The 21209-nt window shown below is 52.4% G+C and overlaps 1 protein-coding gene across 1 annotated transcript; it reads left to right on the plus strand.

The window, feature by feature from the left end:
* The first annotated feature begins 325 nt into the window (after positions 1-325).
* Positions 326-21209, plus strand: Tns4 (tensin 4). The gene is made up of 13 exons (XM_032913349.1): positions 326-420; positions 3716-4222; positions 9440-9818; positions 11073-11497; positions 13602-13688; positions 13972-14097; positions 15243-15335; positions 15471-15548; positions 17134-17205; positions 18476-18644; positions 19207-19275; positions 19507-19533; positions 20521-21209. The coding sequence occupies exons 2-13, from the start codon at positions 3808-3810 to the stop codon at positions 20660-20662; spliced, it is 2082 nt and encodes a 693-aa protein (XP_032769240.1). The 5' UTR covers positions 326-420; positions 3716-3807; the 3' UTR covers positions 20663-21209.

The following is a 21209-nucleotide window of genomic DNA, read 5'->3' on the forward strand; positions in this document are numbered from 1 at the left end:
CAATCTACTGTTTCTTCCTTCGTACATAGGGTGAGAGAGAAGCCAGCAGTATACCTTGGTCTAGGCATCTTCCTGATCACGTGGTACACGGGAAGGGCCAAGCTAGGAGCTTGGGGCCCCTACACACACACACACACACACACACACACACACACACACACACACACACACACACACACATACACACACACCTCCCAGCCTGTGCCTGCCCCACCTGAACGGTTAGGACACTGCTAAGGCGTGGCCAGCCGCTGTCAAGGCCACACTAGGACCTTAAGAGAAAAGAGCTCTGCAGGCGGAAGGCGGGCTGTTTTTAAGGCGGGCCCTGAGCCTGTGAGCTCCTCCTCTTGGAACTTACCTGGGCCCAGCACAGTTTGATCCTGAGAGTCGTCTGTGAGTTGGAGGAGCGGCCACTGACAGGTAGGTGCTTTTACTCGCTGGGTGGGGGTGGGGGGACCCAGTTCTGTACTTAAACTAGAGCTAAGTCTGCACTCGGGGTGCTCAGATAAAAGTGTCCAAAGCCAGGAAAGAAGAAACTGGCCCTGGGATCTTGGACACCAGATTAGAGCCTGAACAGACCCAGGTCTCCTGACTGCTGAACAGCGCACCAAGCAGAACTAGGAGGCTGCCCACTACCAGCTGCCCCAGGTGAGGCCACATGGCTCTTGGAGAGGCAAGGGACAATGAGGAGTAGGCCCAAATGATGGGGATTCTGGGCTTGTGTGGTGGGGGAGACTGGGACTTCATCCTCTGTCTTCTCTACCTGGGCTTCTACAAGGTAAACCAGGATGACCAGGAGGGCTTTCCCGCTGCCCCAGGAGCTCCCTGCCCCCAGTTTTGGGGAGGGAAGAGAAAGGAAAAAGAGTTAGAATCTGAAGAAGAGAAGCTAGGAGGGAGCTGCAAACAGGGCAGAGATAACTGGAATCCTTTTACACACACACACACTCACACACACACTCACACACACATACACACATACACACAAATACACACATACACACATACATACACAGACCCACACACACATACACACATACACACACAGACACACACTCACACACATACACACACCACACACACACACACCACACACACACATACACACATATACACCACACACACACATACACATACCACACACACACACTCACACACACACATACACACAAATACACACATACACACACTCTCACACACACACATACACACACACACACACGCTCACACACGCTCACACACACGTACACGAACACGCACAGTCTGAGCCCAGGCACTCCTCCCTAAAACTTAGAGCAGAAAGGAACCAGCTAGAGGGACCTGCTGGGAGGCCCTGGAGTGCATAACAACATCTCAGAGGATCACACAGAACCTGAGCCTGGGTCCGGGGATGACTTGGGAAGGTTAAATGAAAACATGCAGCAGGGTTTCCTGTACCCAGCATCTCTCCCTGAAGCTCAGTATCAGCTGGGTCAGAATCCCAAAATGGGCCAAGGTAGGAGAGATCTTACACCTGGGACAGAGAGCAGAGGGTGATCCTGGAAGACTTCTAGAGGCAAGATTACCTACCATGAGATCCCGGACATATGCCTGTAGCCTGGGCAAGGCCCTCAGTCTTGCCAGCACTGCCCCCTCAGAACAGTTGGGAAAAAGAACGAGGGTCAAGTGTCTGTTATTATCAAGAAATCATCAGACAGATAAAACCTCTGAGATCTGCTAAGAGAAAGAAGTACCCTTATCCACAGGAGCACAAAGGCAGCGTCCAGGCAATCCTGAGTCCTGGGGGACACTCAAGTTCCAGTATATCTTGCCTGGAGTCCCCCTCTCGCTTCCTCTGTAGGCCTGGCAGTGAACTCTGCAAGCTGTGCCTGGCTCCTTGGATTCTTGGAGACTTTGTGGGAAAAGCTGTGTCTTGGGCTTTGTGTCCTCAGCTGCCCCCAAAGGAAGGCACTCAGGGGCCAGTTCCCTTCCACGGCCATTTGTAGATTCGCTTCCCCACATGACCTCTCCACATCAGCACCAGCGCTCCCTCCTCTCCCCTCCCACTTCCAGGACCCAGCCAAGAAGTCTGATAACTTTGCCACAGGAACCTGGGGTGAGGGCTGTGTGCGCGTGTGGGATTCAGACAGGCCTGACTTTTTGCATTAGGTATGCCATGCCCCCATTTCTGTGTCCCCTCTGCCTCTGAACTCCACGTGGCTGAAGGAGTTGAGGTTACAAAGCTCCAAGGCCTAGATTTGAATCTCAAATATGAAGCCTCTTGGGTTTTGTTGGTTATTTGCTTGGTTGGTTGGGGGATGAGGGATGGGGGATTAGGAGTGTCTCAAATATCTCAAGGTGGCCTTGGACTCACTGTGTAGCCCCTCTTCCCCTTCCCTGTACATCTCTAGTGCTACCATCACAGATGTGTGCACCATACCCAAACCCTAGTGCTTTCTTGACTTCTGCAAGTCTGGGTATCTTCAGGGGCAAAGTAGACTGGGTATCTTCCCGGAGGCTAGGGCTTCAAGAAGGTCAAATTACCAGGTGCATCTGTATGGTGACTAGTGGGGTGTTTGGTACCTGGGAAACCCCTTATGAGAATGTCGTACCCCTGAGCCCCAACTCTAACTCAACTCCAGAACTGTCTAATGGTTCCTCACACAGCACATTGTAGCTTCATGCTCTGACACGGCAGGCAGCAAAGCTCACAGCCGCCAGAAGGACTGAGATCGGTGTGTCCCAGTTCCACCCAGCATTAGGCTGGCCCAGGACCTTTTACTTCTTCCCAATACCAACCCATGAGAAACAAGTGTGTGGCATCGAGGTTAGACAACAGGAAGAACTTTTCACATAGAGAAGATTAAAAAGTTAGGACGTTTCTCTTTCTAGATGAACCCCCTGGGGAGTGACCGTCAGCAGATGACGTCACCTCCCAGTTCAAAACACTCTTGTGGCTCCCTCTTACCTCTAGGGTTTGACTTGTCAGTGGATACCGCTGGGCCTTTGCACATGCCATACTGCTGCTTGAACACTTCCCTGCCACTTCATTCTTACCCACCTTGCCCTGCTAGCTCCTTCTTTTCTACTTTTGCACATCCCCTTCTCCATGAAGTCCTCCCTGCTGTCATCCCCACCAGTGCTGTCATCCCCACCAGTGCCACAGAATCTCCTCCAGGTCCCTGAGCCTCCTGTGATATTACTCACACCTGCTTGCCTGCTTGCAGTTCCATTTCCCAACTAGCCTCAGGACCCAAGGTCAGACAGCAGGCAGCCTAGAGTCCAGTCCTGTTCACGGTTGAGCCGTTCTTTTCAGTGCGAAATGGGATAACACTGGAACCTACCTACCTCATAGGGTTGTTATAAGGACTTGAAAGGGCTTCATGAACCTAGTAGTTCCTCATAAACAACTGGCTAACATTCATCTAGAAATATGTGCATGACACCATGATTACTAACCATCCCTTTAAGTCACCTAACCATCCCTTTAAGTCACCTAACCAACCCTTTCATAAACTGGGCACTGTCCTTAGCATATTACTAGGGTTAGTTCATTTATTAAATGAGGAAACTAAGACAGGGAAAAGTTAACTCATTTGTTCAAACTTCCACAGCCAGTGAGTGTCAGAGCCAGGAGGACTTTAACTGAATGAGTTCATCTGTCCTTTGCTGACTACCTATTTTACCTACAGAGTTCACTTCGATTTCACCCTCCCATCTTCCCTCCCTTGTCTTTCAGATCCTTGGAGCCCTCATAAACAGGATCTAGCCCCAGGGCAGAAGTGAGGCTGCTTGGAAGCCAGAGGTAAAGCGCTGGGCTCATTGCCCATCATGTCCAGCTCCCTGCTGACTGGAGGTCATGTGGTCAGCTTGACTCCCCATGAGGAATCCAGGATGGCCCTGCACCCAACCCCTAGCCATGACCTCCCAGCCCTGTGTCCTTACTACACCACAGAGAGCTGGGGAACCCAGCCTCTCATGGCCCCCACACTCTGCAAAGGCAGCTCCAACAGGCTCCAGCAGGCCCAGCAAGCTGAGGCCAGAGCTCAGTGTCTCCTTCAATGCCCTGGGGAGCAGGCCTCAGGGGCCTCGAAGGATCTGGACTTCTCACTGGAGGCCCTCAACAAGATGATCCTGGAGCTAGACCCCACCTTCCAGTTGCTTCCCTCTGGGATTGCTGGTCCCCAGGCTGAGCCTACCAACAGTGTTGCTTCAAGGACCAAGAAGGAGGAACCTGACGCCTTAGGTAAGGATTTGGGGGCACAACCAAGAGGGAATCTGGGGGACAGATCTCAATCAAATAAGAGCTCTTCTACAGAATCCGAGGCACAGGCAAGCTGTGTCCTGTGGGGAGTACTATACAGCCCTAAATAAGCTTCCTGACCTTTCTGATTGCTCTGTTGCACAAAAGGTATGAATATAGGTTTCTCTCGCTATGCAATTCTGTCTGGGTCCTGAGTTTGGAAACTGGTAGACTCCAGTTTCATGTGTTTCTAATGAGAACTTAAATATGTTCCTCCATGTGAGCAATTTCCATGATAACATGCACATAGTGAGGGCTTCCTGACTGCAGTCCTTGGGCCTTGCTTAAGCTCTTGATGTTTCTCTCCATAGTCCAAGTTTGGTCCCCTGAAATTATCATAGGAGTTCTAGGTGCCCCTGACCCTTTGTTTTGAGGAACATCTCTTGAGAAAGGTCTAAGCTTGGAATAGTGAGATGGGAGAGACATAGAACTCAAGAGAAAAGATGCTGGCTCACTGCTTGGGAGGCAGAAGCCATGCTTTGAAGCATCTGCCCATTTCCATGGTCTAAAGCCTCCCATCCTGGCCAGTTCCAAGCTACTGACAAAATCGACCTCACCGTACCAATAGCCATATAGCCTCCAAGCATACATAATGATAAGACAACAGGAATGTTATGTATATCGAGTGTGTCTGCTTTTTCCTTAAGGTTGGTTATTTTGGTTTTTTTGTTTTTGTTTTTGTTTTTGTTTTTGAGACCTGAGTCTCCACGTAGCCCAGGCTAGTCCCTAAAACTCCATCTCCTCTCTTGAATACTGCACCTGATCGACTTTTGTTGTTGTTGTTGTTGTTGTTGCTTTGAATCTAAGTGAATCTAAGTCATTTCACTATCAGTTTGCAGAACGTGATTGTTCATAGTGGCTGTGTTTAGCAACCAGCTAGACAACATCTGAGAATCTGCAGTCTTAGCTCTTTAACAAGCCGGTACAAGCTGACACCAGCCCCGCTCAGTCCGAGAGAATCTGGAATGCCCTGGGTGCCCATTCAGTTTCCCGTGCTCAGAAAAATCACAAGTATTTTGAGAATGATTGTCAGCTAGCAGCAGGCCTATGGGGCTGACCGACAGGTCAGGCCTCCAGGGGTCGACAGCAAGAGTAGGGCAGGGCGGATGGGGATCTAGGACAATGTCCACTTACTGAGCATTTACTGCATGCCTGGTCCTGTCCCTGTGTTGAGTTCCTACTACAGAATCTTTTTTTAAAAGACTGCATCTCGGGGTTGGGGATTTGGCTCAGTGGTAGAGCACTTGCCTAGGCAACCGCAAGGCCCTGGGTTCGTCCCCAGCTCCAAAAAAAAAAAAAAAAAAAAAAAAAAAGACTTTTATCTCATGTAGCCCAGGCTGGCCTCAATCTTGCCAAGTAGCTCAGGATAACCTTGAATTCCTCCTCCTCCTCCTCCTCTTCCTCATCTTCTTCCTCCTCCTCCTCTTCCTCCTCTTCTTCCTCTTCCTCCTCCTACCTTCTCCTCCCAAGCACTAGGATTAGGAATCTTCAGTCCTTCTATCCTGCCTCACTGAGATGAGAATTTGGCCCCTCATTACAGATGAACAAATTAACATGGGCTTGAATAAGGAACCCATCTAGCCTAACTAACCATTAGGCTCAGGCTGCCCTTATGTAAGCTGTTGACGTCGCCTCTGTATCTTTGCTTCTTCATCAATGAAATGAACAAAACAAGAGTTCTTAACCTGAGAGAATCTGTTTGTCCTAAGTCTTGGTGCGCTGAGCTATACAGCCAGCCCCAATTCAGTTTAGACTCTGGGACAGACGCCAGCACAGCACCCAGGCCCTCCTGCACCCAGGAGGAGATCCTGGTCTCGCACAGCCTCCCCTAGTCCTGCCAAGCTATAAAGGAACTGTCTTCTTCCCCAGTGGCATTCTCCTGCTGAAGGCCAGTCACGGGCACATCACTGCAGGGAAGCGCTTTAGACGTAATTACCATGGGCAGGAGCCAGCCCGGGGTTTTAATGTTCATGCCCCAGGGCAGGGATTCCACCCAGCCAAAACCAGTCGGGACAAGATCGGTATTAGGAGTCCACATGGCGTAGGGTGGGGTATGGGGTAGATACTAACCGATGGTGGGCAAATGGCAGAGGGGTCCCCATCCTCAGACTTTTCTGGGTACAGCCACTATAAGCGTGGGTCCATCCAACTCTGGGGAACAAGGAGTACAAAAAACTGGCAGTGTCCCGAAATCCCTCACAACCCTGGCTCCCCTCCCCGCCCCCTTTTAAAAACAAAGTCTTGCTCTTGCTCAGGCTAACCAGCAACCAGGCAACCTCCAACCTGTCTCTGAAGTGCTGCAGGCTACCCAGCCCCCTTGTTCTTTTTGGTAGCCAGTAAACAATCCTGCCCCGACCGCTGCTCACTGGCCTCTCATATCTAAGAACCCCTTCCTCCTAAGACGGTGAGTCTAAATCAGCACCCCTTCAGAACCTGGTCCCCTCGCTCACCGATGACTGCACTGAAGGCCTGCCATGCCCTTCTCGGCCTCCCCAGACCCTCCTGTGGGCTCCTATTGCTGGTGAGAAAGTACCACAGGCCCAGGACACTGCACGTAATTCTGGGTGAGACCCCTTCCGTCCTCACATCCTCGGTGTGGATTCTACCCCTCCTCCGACTCCACCCCACACACGTCCCATCCATCCTCGTTTGAGGGACCCTGTCCTCCGGAACCAGCAGGGGCTCACAGTCCTCTTTCTCCTCCCTTGGTAGAGCTCAACCATTGTCGAGCTTGGCCTTCCTTTCTGTCCAGACAGAGGCGTACAGACTTCTTTGTGTGAGGACTAGCCCCTGTGATGCACATCCCTGCAGCTGAGGGAAATCACAGTGATCTCATTTTACAGATGTGGTAACTGAGGTCGAGGAGGGAAGCCACGGTTCTCAGTAACCCCCTACTGAGTGGCAGGTCAGGCTATTTCTAATCCTGCCTCTCTCCCTAAACTGGAATTTGCTTACAGACAACCTGCAGGCTTCTCTGAAACTCAGCACAGACCCCCACCCCACCCCACCCAGATCTTGGTCAGTTACCCCCCCCCCTTCCTTGACTTTTGTTCACCTTTCTTTATATTTGTCCTTCAGGGTCGCCATCCCTGAGGTCTCCTGGCTCCTAGACCCAAACACCATCTCCCTTATCCTCTCTACGACCTCCCACCCCATCCTTGGAACGGGTCCCCACATTTCATTTTCCAGCAGTTTCTGCCAGGCGAGGCTGTTTGGCAGTCCCAAGGGCAGGCTGTTTAATAACTGTCTCTCCTCCCCCCACCCACATGCCCTCCCTTCCCCAGCCAGGCCTGCGGCTGGCGCCTGCATCCACCCGACACTGCCGGGACTTGCCCCACGGGCCTGTAAACAGCGGCTGCACCCCAGAGATGGGGTGGGAGCCTCCACTTCCCTAGCCATCTACCTCAGGACAAGGGGGGGTGACTCACAGCACAGAGCCCCCACCCCCACCCCACCCGCACCCTACCGAGCTCCCACACAAAGTCATAGCTACTTTTAGGACCCATGAAGTTGGGGGCTAGTAACCTCACAGACCGAGAGAACCACACTGGGGCAGACTTAGGAAGGTCTTAAAATGGGATCTCAAATTCAGTTGACTTTTTTTTTTTTTTTTTTTCCGGGGCTGGGAATCGAACCCAGGACCTTGCGCTTCCTAGGCAAGCGCTCTACCACTGAGCCAAATCCTCAACCCCAAATACATGTTACAAGGTATTGTTATTTTTTTTTTCCGGAGCTGAGGACCGAACCCAGAGCCTTGCGCTTGCTAGGCAAGCGCTTTACCACTGAGCTAAATCCCCAACCCTTAAAATGGGATCTCAAAGAGTTCCTCTTTGTCCTAGAAAAAGCCCCTGAACACAGCTTAGGGGCCGAAACTTCCTCCATTCCTTCAGTTGTGGGCACTGGAGAGAGCCCACTTAACCTAGCCAAGCCTTGGGTTCGCCTTTTTAACTTGGGGATTACGGCATTTGAATGGAGCTGCGGTAACAGCACAGGTAGCAGCTATGCTGCGTGTTAGTAATTGCCTGTCTTTGGTAAAAGTTACGCAAGAAACCTCAGCTCTCCTCCCACGCAATCTCCAGTCACCCATTGCCTCTGGAAAAACAAAGTCTGGCCTGCCCAAGGGCCAGTGTGAGGGTCAGAGGTGGTTATGGGTATAAACACTATAAAGTCTTTCTAAAAATAGAAGTTGGGACTGGGGACACAGCTCAGTAAAGGGTTGGCCAGGCATGCAGAAGGCCTGGGTTCTGTCCCCATGCTATTGGTGCCTCGTAAAACTAAAAGCAGTGGCTCTCGGTCCTGTGATCCCAGCACTGAGGAGGTAGAGGCGGGATTATCAGAAGTTCAAGGTTATCCTGGGCTCCTTAAGGAGTTTGGGGGTAGATTGTGTCTCAAAAGGTGTGTGTGTAAATGTACTTGCCAGCCTCCTAGACGAATCTCTCTCACCTCTCACTCTCGGATCTCTCTCAGAGCCTACAGTGTAGTTCCCCAAATGACCTGTGTCTTCCTCCTCTTTACCCAAAGATAGCCATTGTGAATCAGCCGGCTCTCTTTGGACTACCAAGGGCAGCTGGTAGGGAATGTTCCTCCCTTGAAGAGGTTCACCACGAGCCAGGTTCCATTTATCCCGTGTTTGTTCCTCAGCACCACCCTAGAAGGCTGGGTTGAGATCACAGCTTTGCAGATAAGGAAACTGAGGCCAAGAGAGGTCTGGAAAGTTACTCAGTGCCTCCTGGCTAGAAAGCGCTGACATCAAGATTCACACCCAAGTTCCTGTGACTGCAGAGCCAACCTGTTTCTACATCGCCCGAACCAGCAAGCCCAAGTCAGCCCACTACCCTGTGTGCCTAACCTAATGCTTACTTTCACCAGGGCTTCCGGGAAGGAAGTGTGAACAACCCGGAGGCAGGCTGGGCACCGGAGTTTTGAATAGAGGAGGGATGAGATGTTTTAGTAAACTGAGTGCTCTCCAGGGCTCTACCCTAGCTGCCATCCTGGGAAGCCACGGAAAGGGTTCCTGACCCTCTAAAAGGGGGACAGCTTGTGCACCCCAAGTTTCCACTACCTGTGCTAGACAGTGCTCCACCCCGGGTCTGGAGAGAAGCGGCAGCAATTCCCTCTGGCTCCTGGGATTCAGCAGTGTTTTCTTTCTCCCCACTAAAGATATAAAGTACATCGAAGTGACCTCCACCAGATCAAGATGCCTTGACAGTCCCCAACGCTGCTCCAGCCCGTGTGTCACCCCACCATTTGGCTCCCCACGTAGTGGCGGCCTGTTCCTCTCCAGGGACATCCCCCGAGAGACCCGAAGCAGCAGCAGCAACGAGAGCCTCATCTTCTCTGGGAACCAGGGCAGGGGTTCCTCTCCCCACACCCCTTCTTCTCTCAGCAATTCTATCCCTTGCCGAGAAAGCAGGGCCTCAGGCTCCCCACTGGCAACTCCTCCAGGTTGGGAGAAAGGGCTAAGGGCCCCACAGTGGGGCAGCAGGGTCTCTACGCTGTCAGCCAGCCCTGTATCAGACATCAGCTACGTGTTTGGAAGGTAAGTTCTGTCTGTGCTCAGACTGCAACTGCACGCATCACACACACACACACACACACACACACACACACACACACACACTAACACAGTAGAAGGACACTCTGTTCTGTGAGCCAAATGCACGGGCATCAAGAGAAAAGGCATACACGTTGTCTTTTCTACCGTCACCAGCATTTCTATCTCAAGTTCCTCTCAAAGCATTTAGAACGTAAGTCAGCGTGTGCTAAACTCTTGGCCTCCGTTGACCTTCTGAGAATAGAGTGCTACTTTACAGAGACTCGCCTGCTTTTCTTTCCAGCCTTGCACAGGACCCATCAGGAAGAAGGACTTTTAAAACTTAGGGGTGGGAGCTGGAGAGGTAGCTCAATGGTTAAGAGCATTCCTTCTCTGGCAGAGGACCCGGTTCAGTTCCCAGCACCTATGGCAGCAAACAAGCATCTGTCATTCTAGTTCCAGAGGACCCAGTGCCCTCCTCTGACCTCCACAGGGATCACACTCACATGTATAAAATAAATAACTTTTCAAAATAAGTACATCTCAGAGGTGGGCACAGACTTGGGAGCCCATGATGAAGCATCTAAGAATGAAAGCCCCTACCCCCCCCACAACCTCCCTCCTTCCCTCTGTTAGGAGGGGCCAACCCCCTGGGCCTTACTTACAACTGTCCCAGGTCACTGTTCTTAGGCTCACAATAGAATGGCACAGCAGCCCATTTAGCTTCAACTAAAGCACAGGGCCTCAGTCCCACACACCAACTCCAAAGGCAATGGCCAAGGCAGTCCTTGGCAAAGGAGCCAGGGACCCCACCACCATCTTGCTGGCCTAGTAGAGTTGACCTCCTCCAGATGGATCCTTCCCCCTGCATTGGCCCACGGCATGCCCAGTCCAGGTGGCACAGCCTGTCCCCACGGGGCTCCTGAGAGTGCTAGGTAGAGAAGATGCTGCTGTCTGTGACTATTCCATCAGACCAGCTTGGTTGGGAGAGCAGAAAATCCAGGCCAGGTAGAGGTTAACTCCACTGACTATTTTAAAGGATTAAAAGATCCTCTAGGCCAAGAAAGGCTCTGGACCCTGGTGCAGCCCTTAGAATTCAGATGAGGGTTCTCTTTGCTCTGAGTTTTTGATAAGTTTTTGATATGCAGTGTTCTATCTGACGCAAGGTAGGGCCCCCAGATGGCTAGATTCTAGAGCCTGGCTCTGACCCCAAGTCACTATCACCCAACACCCTAATGCTCTCGTGTATTTTTTTGGCAGCAATCAGTCCCTCCCGCACTCAAGCCTCTCCAGCTATCCGCCATCTTCTAGATCCATGGGAAGTCCAGCCAGCTCTTCTTCCAGTCTCCACAGCCTGGACCGAGGCTCCCAGTGTGTGAGATCGAGTGATGCCCAGGCTCCTAGCAACCCCATAGTGGGCATGGGCCAGCCCCAAGCAGTCCAGTCTACCCCAGTGGCTAAGGAGCAGGCCAGTAGCTGCCCCCCATCTGTCACCAACTCCATGGCGGACATACCTATAGTGCTCATTAACGGGAACCCAGAACCACAGAGTCCCCCAGCCCAGCGGATACCAGGATACCAGGACTCTGTGCAGTCTAGGGCTACATCTCCCAGCCACCTCTGTCAAGCCACCAAGAGCCACGGCAAGACTCTGCCCGATGTTCCTCTCACGGCGTCTCCAGAAAGTACGTTGAAAGCCAACACCTCCAGCATTGCACGGTTTGGTTAAGGGGACTGGGCAAAGTCCAAGGGAGGTTGGCAACAGCCGCTTAACACTGTGCCCACCGTATGCCAGGCATTTCGAGAACACGCAGATGAGCGTAAACCAGTAAGAGCGGCCAGAACCAAGACTTCTCAGACAGCAGTGTCCTCACAGAGGTAGAGAGGCTCCACAGGTGACAGATGAAGGCGCCCGCCAGCGCCCACAAGGCTCAGTCAGGCAGCCTAGAAAACGGGCGATGTTCTGCCTGGGCCACAGCCAGAGGAACGGAGAAAAGGCATTTGTATCGAGGATTCTGGAATTTTGGGTTCTTTAGAAACACAGACATAGTGTAAGAAGGAGTTTTTGTTTTGCTCCCAGGTGTGGGACATGGGGCTGCTTTGGACCGTCTGGAGCAGCGGACGAGGATTCACCTCATGCTCTAGCAGAGCCGTGCTCTTTGCCGGCTGCAGATCGTTTCTGCAGTCGCGTGACTTTGGAATTCTGGGAACTTTTCAGAGGGTACATAAATGCCAGGGCTCCCGAGAGGAGATCTGGGGTTGGTGGTTGTTCAGATGAGATGCTTGTGGCTTGTTAGAAGTCATGCTCAAAAGAAAAACAAAAGGAAAGAAATTAGATCCAGGGATCTCTCTCTCCCTCTCCCTCTCCCTCTCCCTCTCCCTCTCCCTCTCCCTCTCTTCTTTCCTCCCTCCTTCCCTCTCTCTCCTCTAATCTTTCCCTCCTATCTAGTGATAGGAGATAAAACCAGGGAGATAAAGGGTGGAAAAGAGAAGACCCCACAAAGTAGCAAAGACCAGCTACAGGCATTCCTTGCAGAGACAACTGGGACCTCATAGTTAGAACAACAGTGTGCTCACACAGTGTGCACAGTAAGGAAACTTCTGGAATGTTAGGTTCAGGTCGATGAGAATAGTGGCAGATTGTATGAGTCCTCGAATGTCAAAGAGTGGATTTCTTTCTTTGGACTATAAGGGCCATTGGGAAGTAAATTAGGGAAGATGTGTGCTTAGCAGTACGGGCAGGATGAGTTACCCCGGAAGCTGCTAGGCAGAAGGGTTGTGGGGCTGGAACCAGGGCTGAGCAGTTGAGGTAAAGGGGAGGAAAGAGAGCCAAGGCAGCCCTCAGGCTCTCTGAGCAAGAGGCTTGGTGACTAACTGGCTAATCCAAGGAGAGCCAGAAGGTGCAGCAGTCCTCTGACGTTTGCGGATGACGCTAACGTAGAGGGGCCAAACAGAATGGAGACAATGAACTCCAACACAGATGGCTGAAAACCACAAAACAGCAAACTCCCTCCTTCCCGGAGCCTGTGACTACAGACTTCCAAAGATTCCGAAGCAGTAAACACAGGCTGAGCTGTAGCACTCTCTGGGTGCATACTTCCTATGCATGAGCAGAGACCCAAGGACACTGTCCCAGACTCTCCCCCGTCAGTCATCTGCAGGCAGAACCTGGCTCGACTTAGGCTTCCCAAGAGGTGTATAAGAGCTACTCACCATAGCCCCAGATGCGTGACTCCCAAGAAAGCAACACAAACAGGAGTAAATGGTACCTCAGCTATGCCTTTAAAACAACAACAATAACAACAAAAAACTTTATCATTGTTGCCAGGGTGGGGCAGATGCCACAGGACACAGGCGGAGGTCAAAGAATGACTTTTTAAAAGTGGGTTCAGGGGATCAAACTCAGGCTGTCAGACCTGCATGACAACAGCTATTACCCACTGAGCCATCTTGCCAGTGCTGTTGCCAGCTTTTGTGGTAGGGTCTCACTCTGTAGTCAAGCTGGCTTTGTACTCAATGCAGTCCCCCTGCCTCAGCTTCCCAACCGCTGGGATCACAGTCACGCACCAGCAGTCCTGGTTTTATGTTGTGTTAGAGATCAAACCCGGGGCTTCATGCATGCTAGGCAAGCACTCCGGTTGGATTTTCCTCTTTGGGCTATTTGGAGGGACCCAGGAGATGGGCTCAGGAAGGGTGAGCGGATTAGGATCCCTGGGAAGAGGAGCAGGGCAGGTCTTCTGCGACCCTCTTATCCAGCCTACAGAGTGCCTCTCCTCTGCCTGTCTCCAGGTCCTGCCAAGGACATGCAGCCCACCATGAAGTTCGTGATGGACACATCGAAGTACTGGTTTAAGCCAAGCATCACCCGAGAGCAAGGTAAAGCCAAGACTGTGTCCCAGAGGACGAGCGACTCCATAATCATGTCTGGCCTTGTGCCGTGCAGCAGGCAGATGGGGCCCTGGGTCATGGGGGGCAAACAACATCCTGCAGAAGGGTGAGTGACCTGCTGACCTCGTTAGGAAATAAACCAAACATGCAGAAAGTAGACGGGAGAAAGACTTGCTGGGGACAAACGGTTGTGTGCCTTCGCTGTGAGGACCCAGTGGGGATGGGAGTATCCATAGAGAGTGTATGGGCTTCTAACTGAAGACTGTTCCAGCAATCAATCTGCTGAGGACGGAGAAGCCGGGCACCTTTGTCATCAGGGACAGTTCCTCCTACCGAGGCTCCTTTGGCCTGGCCCTGAAGGTCCAGGAGACTCCGGCATCTGCTCCAAACCGACCAGGTACGTGTGTGTCTTCTGCTTGGTCACCTAGAGCTCCTGCTATGATGCTGTTCCAGCTCGAGAGTGGCTATGAGGGTGACTCCTAGGAGGACAGCTGACTCTTGGCTCTCCCAGCCTACCCTCTAGTACCTAGGCACTATGAAAACCAACTCTGAAGACTGATACACTTGCCTCCCAAAATTCCCTTTTCACCCTTGAAATAGAGGTAGAGGAGGAGGAGGAATGTCCCAGCCTCTCCTCAGGCTGCTGTCTCCTGGGCACCTCTGTCTAGCCTGGATTCATCTCCAGGAACCTAATATGACTGATGTATTTGTGGGCTTATCCCATTCCCGATAGCTCATCATTCATAAAACAACTTGCCACTTGTTCAATAGCTCATCCCGAGGGGGAGAGCTTATCACGTGTGTAATCGCTATGTGCAAAAGCTCTCGGGCCCTCCTGTGATCTCACGTGGGCATCTGGTAACTCAGCACCTCTGGAGGGATCCATCAGATCTATACCTGACCCTGTGGAAGGAACCAGGCATGCGTGTAGAGAGCTCAAACATGGAAACCACATCTTTGGGGAGATAGATGAGAACAAATCATGGCTACAAAGCCCCCAGGGTAATAGTCCCCTCGCTTAAACCCAATTAGGAGTGACCACCGAGGAAGTTAAGGCAAAGAATGAGGGTGGATCCCCCAACCTTCTACTGTTAGCAAAGAATTGGGGAGTTGGCTCAGAGGTAGGGGCATTGCCTAATATGGGTGGCAGCCACAGCACTGTGTTGGGAGTTGGGGGGATTCAGTCACTTCGGGGCAGGTGTTTTCTAGGAAGCCTTTCAAGAGGCAATGAGCCCAGATGGAGGAGTGGGTCAGAAAGACTCTGCTGCCTGTGAGAGCCAGCTCTGCTCCTGCAGGGATGAGCCAACAGGAAATAATGTCACCGGGAACAGGCTGGGGCAGTTTCTAAGTACAGACTCTTCTGCGCAGACGTACTGGCACCTTGGGGCCTGTGGACACAGGCTTCCTATCTGCACCTCCACAGGGAGGCAGAGGCTAGCGTTGACAGCCTGGGAGGGACCTGGGAGAAGTGAGCAGGGCCAAGCTGGCCAGGGTCTGGCTAAAGCAGGGATCCGAAACAAAACTCCTTCCTTCTGTGTCTAGGTGAGGACAGCACTGACTTTATCCGTCACTTCCTGATTGAGTCTTCAGCCAAAGGGGTGCATCTGAAAGGAGCAGATGAGGAGCCCTACTTTGGTAAGCCTCCCAGCCTACAGCAGCTCCCCTGGGCTCCCCAGACTCTCCAACCTCCATGCCTCTGGGCTTGGTCTCTTGCACTGTGAAGGGGTCTGGGAAAGTCCTATTCACTCAGAGCTTTCTGCCTCCTTGCAGGGAGCCTCTCTGCCTTCGTGTGCCAGCATTCTATCATGGCCCTGGCCCTGCCCTGCAAACTCACCATCCCACAGAAAGGTAGGTCAGACCCACTGGTCCCACTAAAAAGGCTTCCGGTGGCCACTTCAACCTCGTGTATGAATTGTTTTAGGGCCGGTATCACATGTGCTTGCTCTGGACTGGGTCCATGCGGCTCCACCTCCCACCTGTGAGAATTCAAGGACGTTTGTTCTTCTGAGCTTCAGCGCCACCGCCACCGCCACCGCCACCGCCACCGCCACCCCCCAATACACACACACACAAACGAGAACAACCGTCTCCCAGATCCAGTGAGATTTTTCAGGCAAGGTTTACTGCACAGTGCCTGGTTCAGAATAGAGAGCATAGGGCAGTGTTTCCGAACCTGTTTGGTTAAGGGTTGAACCGCCCTTTCACAGGGGTCGCATTTCAGATATCCTACATGTCAGACGTTTGCATTATAATTCATAACAGTAGCACAATTACAGTTACGAAGCAGCGATGAAGATGATTTTATGGCTGGGGTCACCACCGAATGAGGAACTGTATTAAGGGGTCGAAGCATTAGGAAGGTTGAGAATCACTGCCTTAGAAAGTCTGCAGCCTTCTTTGAAAGGATATGGAAGAGCCTAGATGCAACACTTAATGAACAAGTGTGGTGTTATTCCCCAAACCACTACCACCATCCTTATAACTCTTGCCTACTGCCCCGTTTCATAGGTAAGAAATGAGGTTGTGGTCTTTACCCATGATCCCAGCACATGGGAGGCTGAGGCAGGATGACCAGGAACTTAAGGCTACATAGTGAATTCTAATCCAGTCAGCACTATGTAATAAGACTGATTTTAAAGAAAAAAGAAAAAAGAAAGGTCAAGCAGTGGTGCTACACACCTTTAATCCCAGCACTCCGGAGGCAGAGGCAGGGGGATCTCTGTGAGTTCAAGGCCAGCCTGGTCTACAGAGGGAGTTCCAGGACAAACCAGGGTAGCAGAGAGAAACCCTGGCTTGGGAGGTGGGGGGAGGTAAAGACTTACAGAAAGAAGACACAAAGGAAGAGAGAGAAGAAGGAAAAAATAAACAAGGCTCTAGGCTTAAGCAACTGATCCATGGGCCCACAACCCCACGCCCAGGTCAGCAGCCTCGTCCACGGGAGCCTCAGGACCAAAGGGGTCATCTCAGATGTGCAGGAGTGAGGGTGAAGGAGACAGAAGAGCCAGCCCTAAACAAGTGGTGGACACAGCATCCCTGCTCTAGCTAGGGTGGGGACAAAAGAAGAGGTCAGGGGCTTGTGAGGACATGGTCAGAGCAGCAGGCCAGGACCTGGGAGGCTGGATAGAGGTGGGAAGGGATCAAAAGCTTGCGGGGGGACTGGGGATTTAGCTCAGCGGTAGAGCGCTTGCCTAGCGAGCGCAAGGCCCTGGGTTCGGTTCCCAGCTCCGGAAAAAAAAAAAAAAAAAAAAAAAAGCTTGCAAACCAGGGTCAAATCCTCATTTCCCTAATTGAGGCAATCACACCTGGCTTCCCAGCCTGGCAGTGGGGGCGGTTGTGGGAGGTGTTCAAAGGGATTCTTGAGAGCTGCTCCCCCTGAGAGGGGTCTACTCACTCCACCCTCTCCCTTGGGGCATTTTTCTTTGCCTCTGCTCAGAACTGGGAGGTGCAGAACCAGCATCGGACTCCCCCACACACGGCCAGACCTCTTGCCTGAAGATATCCGCCGGTAAGTGATATAGGGGAGATGCCAGGTTCACTGCACCCCTGGAGACCACGTCCCAGCCCTCCACACGCATGCACACGCACACTCATGTGCACGTGCGCATATACACACGTACACATACATGCACACATGCACATGCACACGTACACACACACAGACCCACACACGAACGTGCAAAAACACATGCACACATGCACACAGGTGCATGCACACACACAGGCACACACCCACACACACACACATGCACACACACACAGAGCCCACACACACACACACCCCCACACAGAACACACACACACACAGAGTCCACACACACACACACAGAGTCCCCACTCACACACATACACACACACAGCCCCCACACACACACACACACACATACACCACACACACACACACACACACAGTACACACACACACACACACCCCCCACACACAGAGTCCCCACACACACACACACAGCCACACAGCCACACACACACACACACATGCACACACCCACACACAGACACACACCCACACACACAGACACACACACACAGAGTCCCCACTCACACACACACAGCCACACAGCCACACACACACACACACACACACACACACACATGCACACACACACACACACACACACACACACACACACACACACGCAGGCCCACACATGCTTTCCATTACTGCTTTGTTTCTGCAGCCTTCACAACCCACTGCCCCCCTCCTCGGCTCCATAAACCCAGAGATGAGAGACTGACGCCGTGGGTCAGTGGGGAGGGAAGACGGGTGGGGGCAGGGGTGCTGGTAAGCCGAAAGCTGACACCCTTGCACACACTGTCCACACATCTATACTAGGGTCTTTCTGTGTTTGAGATTCCTGCCCTGCGGGTGGTCCCCAGGTCTGGATCCTCTGTGGGGGATGAGGTCTGAGTCCTAAGGATTTCAAAGCCCAAGTGCTCTCCCCACTTCAGAGGCCAAGCATCCATCATTACTCAGTGACAGCTCCTTCTTTGTGCCCCACTCCCCAAAGCACAAAGCCTGCCCTCCTTTCTCTCCCTATGCTCACCAAGGGGTAGGCTAGCCCCAGGTAGAGGAAAAGATATTTTGCTCACCTTGTACTCCAAGCCTTTTCCATGGCTCTAAAAAAACCCCATGGAGCCGTGACAAAGAAAGGCATTTTCCCTGCCCGTTCCTGTGCATGGGCATGGGCGTAGGAAGGACCAGAATCCAGTGATCCCCATACACTAGGCTACAGACCCTGTTCAACATCTGTATCCTACAGGTTGCCACACGCTGTACCTGAGCTCTGTGAGTGTGGAGACCCTGAGCGGAGCCCTGGCTGTGCAGAAGGCTATCTCAGTCATGTTGGAGAGGGATGTCCTCCCCACACCCACTGTCGTCCACTTCAAAGTCACCGAGCAGGGCATCACTCTGACAGATGTCCAAAGGAAGTAAGGGCCTCTCCTAGCCCCTGGGCTGCAAGGCTAACTAAGAGCAGGGCTAGATCAGGGTCCTGGATCCAGTAAGAGTGGTAAATGCTGGGTGACACCAGACAAGTTCCCCACCTTCCCTAGGCCTCCCCGCATTGGTCCCAACAGGGATGAAGTTCGGCAGTTTTTACCGGGTGCCAATTACGTCTATGCAGGCCAGACACTAATGACTCCTCAGACATAGTGTGGAACGCGACCACAGCTCTTCCCAAGACTCAATCTAGCCAGAGCTTTCCCTATTTAACCAGGAGGGCAAGAGTAGACCAGGATGTAACTCCTGACTTCAAAAGAATGAATGGCACATGGCAGGGGGTGTCCGAAGACCCCAATATAAGAACATAAAGCAGACGTATCCCATGGGAGGAGAAAGACACAGCCTGTGTGTCCAGTGCCAATAGTGAGAGACCATGACAGGTCGTGGGAATCCTACTAGGACAGGACATGTGAGCTTTGCGGGAGATGCTGAGATGGGGGACAGGAATAGGCCCTCACCAGCCCGGCTCTTCTTTCTGCATCCACTCAGGGTGTTCTTCCGACGGCACTACCCCCTCATCGCCCTCCGCTTCTGTGGAATGGACCCCGAGCAACGGAAGTAAGTTCGAGGCTGAACCAAGCTAAGAAGGCCGTTCCAGGCCTAGCTCCCCTCCACAGCGGCTGCTGACTCTGGCACTGCGATAGCAGGGACAGCCTGTGAGCACTAACGGGTCAGGGATCTGGCCAGGTGGGGCACGGCAGAGGTCGAGCCACAGCTCCCTGTTTATCAGGGTCCTGAGGAGCAGAGCCCCCATCACTCATTCACTCCTGTCCTGTCCCTTTCTTTCAGGTGGCAGAAATACTGCAAGCCTTCAAGGTAAGCTCCTCCCAGCGCTCAGTGTGGGAGCCCCAAGGGGGGAAGCCTGGGTGTGAGAGTGCACACCTGTGATCCCAGCATTCAGGAGGCAGAGGCAGGAGGATCGATGTCAATTTGAGGCCAGCTTGGTCTATGCAGTTAGTTCCAGGGGGGAGGGGGACGGAGGGAGAAGTAAGGGGGTGAGAGAGAGAGGAAGGAAGGAGGGAAGGAAGAGGGAAGGAAAGAAGGAAAGAGGAAGGAAGGAAGGAAGGAAGGAAGGAAGGAAGGAAGGAAGGAGGTTTCCATCTTGATCTTAAAAGCCAGTGTGAATCAGCACTTAAGAGATTCCCCAGCCTTTGCCAGAGCCACATGTTCTACCTCAGAACTGTTAGGATGAAAGCCAAGGACATGCTGCCTTAATGGAGCTTCCAAGTCTTTTCCTCAGGAAGCCCCTTTCAAAATGAAGGAAACCCAGAGCCTGAAATACGCCTTTCCCTGTGTGACCAGGGAGGCACCTTCTGCCTTAAGCTGTCTCATTATAAGGAGGTACCAAACATGCTGGGGAGGTGACTCTCTGAGTATAGTGGTTGCCACTCAAGCACAGGACACAAGGCTGGATCCCCAGAACCCACGGAACAAGCCAGATGCAGCAATGTGTCTGGGGAGGCAGAGACAAGCCGGGTCCCTGGTGCTTCTGGGCCAGTCTAGCCAATTGGTGAGCTCTAGATTGATTGAGAGGCCTTGTCTCAGTGAGTAGTAAAGAGCAATTGAGGAAAACACCCAACCTCCACACGCACAGACACATGCTATGTCCACACAAACGTGTGCAACACACACACACACACACACACACACACACACACACACACACACAAGATGCAAGCCGCAGAAGCCAGTTGGCTTGGGGGAGAGGCAGTCAGGTTCAGGCTGAGTGTCTTCCCATCCAACCCTCCCCTCAGCATGATGTCTCTCTAGCCCACATCCCTTCAAACTGTCCTCTCTCACCAGGATCTTTGGGTTTGTGGCCAAGAGCCAGACAGAGCCACAGGAGAACGCATGCCACCTCTTCGCAGAATATGATGCAGCCCAGCCGGCTTCCCAGGTCATCAGCCTGGTGACTGCTCTGCTTCAGGACACAGAAAGGGTGTAGGAGAAGGGCGGTGTCCGTGTGCCTTCCTTGACATCTCAAAGGACTTGTCTGGGACATGGAGCTGTGGCCACACGGACAGGCCTTGGACTGGAGGATCGATCAAGTTGAACCCTTTGAACCTCTGGTGACTTCAGCAATAACCTTCACCAGGCTCCGGAGCCTCGGTCTCCTCAATTCTAAAGACAGCTGCTCCCTGGACACTCGGCTGGGCATCTTCAATGCGTTCCTCAATGCCACTGAAGCCCACCCACATCCAAGAGTCCCTATGTAAAAACTGCCTGCAAGGACCCTCTGGCTTCATTGGCCTGAGCCCTCCCTACATGGCAGGTTGTGCCAGAGACCTATGACCCCTGCCTTGTGGTAAACAGCAGGTGTTGGGGCAGAACCCATGAGTTTCCTGGCTGGCACTTGGTGGTGATGCATGCAGTTTGGGGATTTGGGGACAGATTCTATTTCCCCACACCTGTTCCTTGTTTGCTGAGGGCCTTTCAGATCCACTGGCCCAGGATTCTTTTTCTCTTCAAGAGAGTTAAGGGTTTGGGGCTGA

The sequence above is a fragment of the Rattus rattus genome, chromosome 9 (assembly GCF_011064425.1).
Source record: "Rattus rattus isolate New Zealand chromosome 9, Rrattus_CSIRO_v1, whole genome shotgun sequence".
Taxonomy (NCBI): Eukaryota; Metazoa; Chordata; class Mammalia; order Rodentia; family Muridae; genus Rattus; species Rattus rattus.

Coding starts and splice junctions, on each gene's coding strand:
- Tns4 (XM_032913349.1), top strand. CDS start 3,808: ATGTCCAGCTCCCTGCTGACTGGAGGTCATGTGGTCAGCTTGACTCCC. Junction 9,819..11,072: donor ATCAGCTACGTGTTTGGAAG/GTAAGTTCTGTC, acceptor TTTTTTTGGCAG/CAATCAGTCCCTCCCGCACT. Junction 17,206..18,475: donor TTGCCTGAAGATATCCGCCG/GTAAGTGATATA, acceptor TGTATCCTACAG/GTTGCCACACGCTGTACCTG.